This window comes from Podarcis raffonei, chromosome 12, assembly GCF_027172205.1.
Source record: "Podarcis raffonei isolate rPodRaf1 chromosome 12, rPodRaf1.pri, whole genome shotgun sequence".
NCBI lineage: Eukaryota > Metazoa > Chordata > Lepidosauria > Squamata > Lacertidae > Podarcis > Podarcis raffonei.
This window is the reverse complement of record NC_070613.1, coordinates 9021453-9030430: the sequence shown is the minus strand read 5'-3', so window position 1 is coordinate 9030430 and position 8978 is coordinate 9021453. Positions and strand designations below refer to the sequence as shown.

The window sequence follows — 8978 nt, the reverse complement described above, 5'->3', positions numbered from 1 at the left end:
TGAGCGCCTCACATTTCTGCAACACTGCTCTGTAACCCATTAACCCGGCTGCCAACAATAAATGACAATATCACGGGAAAATGCCGTATTGAAAAAGGGACAAGACAAGCTGTTATTTATTCTAATGTTGGAAATGCCAACTAAGGAAATATTGAAAAATAATGGGGAGATGGGAACAAAGAGCCAACAATTAAAGTTGGGCAGAGAGATTACAAATTTGGTCCAGAACTTCTCTTGAGGAAGGCTGGTGTGTTGTGTGGATATTCTCTTGTATCTAAGCATACATGTGATAGGAATTTTGAGGTCTTAGATATATGTTAAATGTTCATAAGTGTACCAACCAAGCACATACATAGATCAGCACAGGAAGACCGACCTGGAACCATTTTGATTCCCAAACTGACCAAATGTTTCTCTGCAAGGTCAAAAGAAAAAGGAAAAGCCTCCCCATTGTCTTTTCCTTCGCAAATCCTGTCTTAAGGGTATGTCTGTGTTTGAATAGGGTGTGAGCCTGTGACCTGGCCCAGGAACTAAGTATTTATCATTACAAAAGACTGGCCAGGCTACCCAGGCAATCAAGTAACCTGCCAGACAGGAGATAAACAAGGACAGGAGAAAAACAACATTCAAATTTCTGTTTTAAGACCGCCTTTTCTGTGATGTAGGTATGATGTTTCTGGGGGTGGTCTTGATCTACAGGGTTCCTCCTCTCTCCTGCGGGTGAGGGGAGCACCCTGTTGCAACAGTTCAATAAAGATCAAGCTTACTAGCTGCTTTGCTTCTCAATATTCTCTGGTTGGCCTCTGTTATTCTCTCCTACCAATAGGGAACCTATGTAAGGTCTCTATATGGGCTCTTGGATACCCCATAAGGGAAAAGGGCCGTTTTTGTTTACAACATACGACATAACCGTGATGAGGAATTGGGGATATTTGCAAGGAGAGGCAAAGAGAGTATGACAGCAGCATCATAAGAATACAAACCAACTCCAAAAAGCAATGGACATTTTTTTTATTGATTAAAAATTAGAGAAGTACATGCAGTAAAATACAAAGTCAAAGGGGGAGGGAAAAGGCTGAATATTTTACATCTTTCATTAAAATCTACAGTACACCAAAATCGTGTAGAGGTTCCTGTTATATTAATACACCATCATCATCCCTAAGAGTATCAACTAAGTTTTTAAAAAAATACCAACTGATTTCTAGGTTCAAGTTCAGAATTTACCCAAAATAAAATTTAAAAAAAACCCCTCTGATCCATTAAGGGTAAAAAGGTTAGAAATAATTCCTTGCCCCCCCCCAAATTAAAATATAAAATAATAAAATCATTGGCACTTTGAACCTCGAGAACAAAACAGTCGTCTAGCACTTTTTAGTATCCCAGGCAAAAAAACAAAAGGAAAAAAAGGAAACTATTACCAAGAGACACGTGCCTAGAAATTTCTAATAGCAAGGGGAGTGAAGGCTCATTAAGACAGAATAAAATAAAATTTCAAGGAGAACGGCCAGCATGGATACTCTTGTCCGCTAGACTTGGGTTAGACAGAGGTGGGAGCAAATAAATAGATACTGCATCATTGCACTGGATTAGGCTGGACTCCCGTCCCAGTGTAGAGTACAACAAGGTTCGCACGGCATGCAGGCAAAAGTGAAGTAATACTGTACCAGAATAATTTGGTCTTCATAGCTGAAGACAGGGTGGGAAGTGGGGGGGTGCCTTCTACTTGCCCTCCAAGCTTCGCCCACCTGGCTCCTCACCTGAGGCCCATTTTAGCTCCACCCACCTTTTTGAATCACCATCACACAAGGGGGTGGGGCTTGAGGCAAGCCCTGCCCACTTTAGTGGCATGACATCACAGGCTCCGAAGGGACGCGCCGCCGGCCGAAGGCAGGCAAAGGATTCAGGGAATCGAGACTGCGGCGGAGCCTCCGCCACTCCCATTGATCAAGTGGGGACCCCCACACCCCGGTCAGAGACACGCCCCCCCCCCTTGGAAACAGTAGTCCCGGGACTACTTAGTGTTACACCCCACCCATGCAGGTTTTAAAAGAAAGTAAGAGTTGAGTGGGGGTGAATGTGGTGCTCTCAGAGGGGGCGAGGCGGACAGAACTAGCTCTTCCAACACAGACACTCAGAATTCGAACGGGGCTCTTTTGTTTCACACTCCTCCTCTTTGACACCACTGCGATGTGGCCCTTTCCTATCCTTTCTTCGTTTTGCCTCCACGCTTGTAGCAGTTTTTGCTCGTGACCTACCGGTAGAGCGAATAAAACTACAGGTTTTGGGTTTTTTTGTTTTGTTTTTATGAATTGTTATTTTCTCTTTAAAAGCAAACATGGCAAAAACTTGTGTGTGAGAGAGTGAAGGAAGCTTCTGTCACTGCCGATAGGGTGAAAATATATAAATATAATTGGTTAAATGGGGGGAAAGATTCCGAGAGATTCCTAACTGAATTGAAACCCCCCAACCAGAGTGGGCCAGTGCACACGTCTCTTCTATCAGTTCCCCCCCAACCTGGTGCCCTCAAGAGGTTTTGGATCACAACTGGGCAGATGGAAATTGTGGTCCAAAACCCCTGAAGGCACCAGATTGAGTGTGTGTGCCTTAAATCCCAGTTAAGAGGTTAGATGTGAGGTGCAAAACTTGCAAGCTCCATCTTCTCTTTCCCCAGCTTCTTTCTCTGTCGTAGCCACGGTTTTGCAGAAACGTTAACCAGGATCTGCCTTAACCCAAGTTAACAGAGCAGCTTCAGATGCATGCTTGGAAAGTTAATTCCGGTTAAAGCTGGAGCAGAACCACGGATAAAGCCAAAGAAACAAGGAGGGCTGGAATTTGCCCTGGAAAGAGAGTCAACGAGAAGGAAGGAAGGAATCCGTAAGCCAGCTCCAGAGAGTTTAACTCTGGTTAAGAGATTGGCATTGCAATGTGCCGACTGGGCCAATTCCAAGTACATTGGAAGGCTGTAGGGCGAGAAACAAAAACTCAATTCCTTTATCTGGGATTTAAATTCACCCATCACAGACTGCCTACAATTTCTCTACGCTTCAAAAGCAGAGCGGGGATACACGAAAGGCCCAACTGGACTGTGTTTGAAGTGGGGGGGGGAGGGGAGGCCTGTGAGAGAGGGAGGAATCTACACCATTTTATTATTCACATATTGCATTACAAGTGTTGCTTTTTTTCCAAACTAAAAAGTATAATTTATATGTAGAAATTCAAAAAAAACGAAAAAAACCATACACATACACACGCACGCACACACCCCACCAGATACTCATTTCTTTAAAAAATACTAAACGCAAGCTATATTGGTTTCAGTTATATCATCTTGATCAAACTCTTGATGCTCACACTGGAGAGTATAAAAAAAAAATCAATTTTGCAAATTCCAAGCAATTAGTGCAGCAAGAGGGACAAAATTGTCCAGAGCTTAATCTTGCCATGTATGAATCTACTGGCAATCTATTTATTTATCTTATTGCTGTAAAAACAGAATAGGGGTGGTTCCATATGTACCAGTCTGTGCAGGGGGGGAAAGGAAAGAGGATGAATGCATTTTCTATCTTGAACACACCAAAGGAAAATTCTGAGAACAAGAACAGGAAAGATTTGCTTCGGCTGAAACACACGCACACACACACACACACACACACACACACACACGTACAGACACAAATACAGAACTTCCAACTGCCAGAAGGCATGGTCAACTTTTGTTCTTAGCAACCATGTACAGAGAACATCTGGTTTTATGAATGCGTCAAACCACACATCTACGACTTTGCACAGTTAAACCACCCCAGCCAAACTTTGCATAATTACAACCTCCAGCAACATAGTCTCCCTTCTCAAAAACGGTTGCAGAGAAATATTCCACAGTGAGGGGAAATGTGTATCGTTTGAAGAAGCAACCCAAGCTTTGCAAAAGAGTTCTGGGAATTGCAGCCAGCTTAGCAAGCTGAGATTTCCCTTGCCTTCCTTTTTTTGGCAACACGCTCATCTCCAGAGAGACCAAGATGCTCACCCCCAGGGAATATTGGACTCCCAACTCCCTTCAGCCCTGGACAATGATCAAGGATAATGGGAGTTGTGGTTTAGCAACAACTGGAGGTTTAACAAAGTAGAAGAGGCTGGCCAACGCATTCCTAACCACACAACTACAATTCCCAGGATTGCGAAGTCAGGAGGTTTGAAACTCACCCAATGCTGCCACCCAATGACTGTGTGGATTTGTGGGGACGCAGCAAGCCTGATAACAGCATGGCAAAATTCCTGGGGGGTTGGGGAACTTCTTCCTCTTTTTACAAAACAGCCCAATATCTAGGGCTATCCGGTCCCACTGCTCCACCCAATCTCCTTTCAGCAAGAGACGCCCATCACAAACGTTGTTACGGAAACCACCCCCCGATGGGAAAACAGGGATTGCAAAGGCCAGCCTTCCCAAACTTCCCAGCAGCCAACGCTTTTGAAACAACGGTGATTTGGGCATGGCAGCAACAGCAGCAGAAGTATGCAGAGGATCGACTCAGCGCAATTCTGGCTTGGCGCTTTAGAGCAAGGATGGGAAGCCCGCAACCCTCCTCTGGGTGCTTTTGGACCACAATTCCATCCCCCCTGATTGTTGCTCATGCTGGATAGGACAGATGGGAGGTGGGGGCAACAAAAGGTCCACCACCCCTCCTCTAGAGACAAACACGTTGGAAAGTGGCCTGACAAGATTGCGGATGGTGAAAAGTAACAAAAAAAGCAGCAGCAACAAAACGATACCCTGATAGTTCCCCTTCCCAAATGCTCTATTTTGCATTAATGTGAAGGGGGCGAGGAGGAATTAAGGCTAATCCATTTCTTTCGTGCCGTAGACCCATTAAATAAGATCCCTTAATGGTTTATTGCTAAGCCTAAGGCTTAAGACTCTCTCTTAAGACTTTGTTGGGTTTGCAAGAGCCCATCCGGATTTCTGACATGCTAGAATAGCTTGCCATTCCTGTAGTTTTTAAAGTATTTCCCCCCCCCCCCAATGCCTGGTAAAGTGGACCCAAAAGTGAAGCAACCCCCCTTTTGCAATGGAGCAACAACCACACAGCCACACAGGGGGGATAAAAACCTGATTCGACATAGAATCAAGAAACGGACAGGCACACGAATCACGCCGGGGTAGTTGTTAAGAGTAGTGGAAGCCCCGTGTCGTACTCTCAGTAGTATTTCTGGCTCCTTCTCTTTCTTTCTTTTTTGTACTTTAAATAGTTAAGGCAATAATAATAATCATCATAAAAAACTACAAACATGCAGGCAATGGAAGGCTTGGTCTGCACATCTGGGATGAAGGAAACGTGGCCGAGAAGCCAGCTGTCTGCAATGGTGGTGTCGGTGAGGAGGCGCCGCGATGCGACTCGGGAAACAAACGAGGTTAAAGCTTCTAAGAAAGGGAGCTGTAGTTTGGTTCTTTGGCAGTAGTGGTTTTGCTTTTCAGGCTGACAGAAGCGTTCAAGGCTGCACCCGTTTGGGGGGGGGGAACCATCGTCTGGGTGGGAGTGTCGTTTTAGTTAATGCTGAGCTGGGCAAACCCAATCAGCTTGCTGTCGTCGGGGATATCGGAGCCTTCGACGCCAGATGCCTGGAGAACAGAGGGGGCGGGGAAGTCCAACAGCGGTAAGCATCACGGAGGAGAGAAGCTTTCCACAAACCATTTTCAAAAATCGCAAACCATTAACAACAACAACAACAAAAACCCAACGCCCTGGAATTCTACGTGAAGAAGAATGCCTGGATTTCGCAGTGCCGAGGCAGAGTTGCCACCCGGGCCAGACAGTCGTGGGTCATAGAATCATAGAAGTGCAGAGCTGGAAGGGACCCAAGGGTCATCTGGTCCAACCCCCTGCAATACAGCTTGCTGTCGATTAAACAAGAATAGCAACCCTCGCCAAAATAAGAAAAGAGCCACGGGAAAGAGAAAATTAAGAATCAGTGGAAACAGTCAAATATAAGTAACCCAGCCCTGCAGTAGCTTTGTGAAAAGTGTGGCCTGTAAATATTTAAATATAAATAGTAGCAAAATGATAAATATATCAGAAAGTGGTTCAAAAAGAGCAGCAGTAGCCGGTCAACAAATCTTTACATAAAGGTAGCGAAGGCAACCTGAACACAGTCTTTATATGAAGAGTCCCAGGGAATCTAAGGTGTGTTTCTAACAGAAGCAAATCAAGCTTCCATATAAGATGGAAGCTGAACCAGGAGCTCCTCTGAAGATACTATTGCAAAAACCGAACTTGCAAAAACATTAGGTGGCAAAGTTAGGTGACCAGTGTTCCCTATGCCTTCCAATATAGGCCACTTGCGGGGCAGAGTTTTGGACAAGAGTGACCTGGGACCACAAAGAATAAGGAAAAAGGAGGGGGGAAAGACCCACTACCTCGAGCAAACATGAGGTCTGCAACCTTGCTTTTAAACAAAACAAAGCAAAAAGAGAACAGCTGGAATATGTGAGAGTGATGCCTCGGTGAGAAATCAGAAGTGTGGGAAATATTTCCGTGCCCCCTCCTCACGCACTTCACCAAAGTGACAGAGACTGCCATAGTCCGCTTCTGTTGCACAGTCACCTTGTGAAGTACAGAGGTGGGGGGAGCACGAATGGGGAGACTGTCACGAGTGCAAACCCTGGTGCATATGGACAAGGAAGCAATTCGCTAAAACAGCAAGCGAGACTCTAGTCACAGCAGACCACACTTATACTTTTTTTTATGTTCTCTGCAGACCAAAATTAAAACTCACATCCTTCTGCATTCCGATGCAGCTTTAAGAGAACATGTGAGGCACAGAGAAAAGGGCTAGATGGTGGGGGCAAGTATTTCGAAGTTATCGAATCCTCCTTTATCAGAAATGCTCATCACTAAGCATGTCTAAAGCCACCACATTACATTAAACTGTGCCGTTGTGCAGAATGTAGTTCAATTTGGCATTTGCAATGTTTTGTCCCGGGTCCCGGTTGAATTTTCAAAGGCGTTTTTCCAAAGCAGCATGGAACGCTCCTGTTCAGAATTGCTGCCAGCCAGCCAGCCATGCCCTCTTACAGAAACTCCATTTCATTACCCCCCCTCCCCCAGATTTTCTTCTCAAGAGACACTTAGCATTCCAAGCCCCCATTGGGCTATTCTGGGCTATTCCCCCAGGCAAGCTGATCTTTCCACCCTGGAGCAAAGATGATGCCAATCTGACTACAAAAAGACTGGCACATGTCCCCAAGCATCATTCACAGAGGAAACGATATTTTAACCCCACTTTTTGATCTGGGTGTATCTAAATTACAAAGATTAATCGCAACTCAACTGATCCCCAAAGCCCCTGAAAATAGACCCCCTGCCTTATTTCTGCTATGACTGCGTGGGTCCCTCACTAGATACCCATTGTCCAGGGATTACTGTTGAAGAATCAGCGCCCCAAAGAAGCTTAGAGCAGACACACCCTTTTAACACAGACCAGGTTAATAAGGGGGGGAAATAGTAAATATACCAGTTTGAAAGTGACAGATCGATTCGTCTGGGGCTCTTCCACAATTTTTTGTAAGTTGGCAGCAACTGAAACGACAGAGGGTGGACACACTCAAAGACGGAGTACTTAAGCATTTTCATTCTGAACAAGCTTCCCTAAAATATTGGAAAAAGATGTCCTAGTTAACAATGAAGGAATTTCCCCCTCCCTGTCCTGGGAAGGAATACAGCAACTTGTATCCACAAATCCAGTATGGGATTAAGGTGAACATGAAATGCGCACTATTACCTATTACTAAGTCTCTGCCATCGACAAGCCCAGCCGAGATGAGTTCTTGGGATACCCCATCCGCAGTATCTGGAAAGATCGTAATTAAGAGACCATCACATCTGCACACAAGTGGTCTAAAACAAATTCAGAGTTCACAATTTGCAGGCATTTACCTTTTTCTTCTTCTTTTTAGATTGGTTTTATATTATGCATCGTTCTGCATTATATTTTACTTAAAATGCATTGGATGGATTGTATACAGAGACGTGGGTTAGAATAATTTCTTTAGTGAAAACAGAGCTTCTAAGGATCCAACCCTACCTAAAAGTAGTACCTCCTGATCCCAGACTAATAGGATCGAGCTGGGATTTCTCATTTGGGAAGAAAAAGGACTCTGTGTGTGCTCAGAGGAGTCTGAACCCCAACTCTGATTAAGCCCAACCACTGAGCCTAGGAAGGTCGGCAGTTCGAATCCCTGCGACTAAGCCGCTTGTGGTGAACCAGAGCAGCGCACGGAAATGCTGTTTACCTTCCCGCCGGAGCGGTACCTATTTATCTACTTGCACTTTGAAGTGCTTTCGAACTGCTAGGTTGGCAGGAGCAGGGACCGAGCAACAGGAGCTCACCCTGTCACAGGGATTCGAACCGCCGACCTTCTGATCGGCAAGTCCTAGGCTCTGTGGTTTAACCCACAGTGCCACCAGCGTCCCTCTGAGCAACTACCATAAGGTTAAACACAAAACATGCAGGTGGAACATCCACAGCATGTCTGCAGCCACAACAAAGGAAGTTGCCTTATACCAAGGGAGGCCGCGTCTAGCTCAGATGGGCTATTCTTGCTGCCAGTGGATCTCTGTGGTTCCAGAGTGAGGGATCTTTCCTGCTTGGCGATGCTGGAGATTCAACCCAGAACATTCTGCACCCAAGGTTACTCAATAACTTCCAGCACGTTTTTCTTTCCCGTACCCATTTCTCACCTCTCCCAGGGGTGAACTCGAATCGAATGTCGTTGAGTTCTTTCTTTGAATTCCTGTTGAGGAAGAGAAGAGAGATGAAACACAAAGCCATTTATTTTTTTTACGCTTACTTTTTTACTTTAGACGAAAGCAAGGACGGTGAACGAAAAGCCTGGATTGCAGATCCCAAGCACATTTTATCTGGCCCTAGCAATGCTATGCCAAATACGATAAAAAGGAGGTCTTCCCACAGTTTTGTTTCTG

The 8978-nt window shown here is 45.2% G+C and overlaps 2 protein-coding genes across 4 annotated transcripts in view; one reads left to right on the top strand and one right to left on the bottom strand.

Annotated features, from left to right (window-relative positions):
• Positions 1–8978, top strand: part of XIRP1 (xin actin binding repeat containing 1) — a 291979-nt gene that overhangs the window by 124151 nt on the left and 158850 nt on the right. The gene's annotated exons all lie outside the window — the stretch shown is intronic.
• OXSR1 (oxidative stress responsive kinase 1) overlaps positions 4312–8978 on the bottom strand; it is a 78483-nt gene continuing 73816 nt past the window's right edge. For all 3 annotated transcript variants that reach the window (XM_053410157.1, XM_053410154.1, XM_053410155.1), the window contains exons 15-18: positions 8736–8788; positions 7777–7845; positions 7510–7574; positions 4312–5617 (exon numbers count right to left, since the gene is read on the bottom strand). In XM_053410157.1, coding sequence (XP_053266132.1) covers positions 5543–5617; positions 7510–7574; positions 7777–7845; positions 8736–8788 — 262 coding nt within the window. In that variant the 3' untranslated portion in view covers positions 4312–5542. The remainder of the gene's footprint in view (positions 5618–7509; positions 7575–7776; positions 7846–8735; positions 8789–8978) is intronic.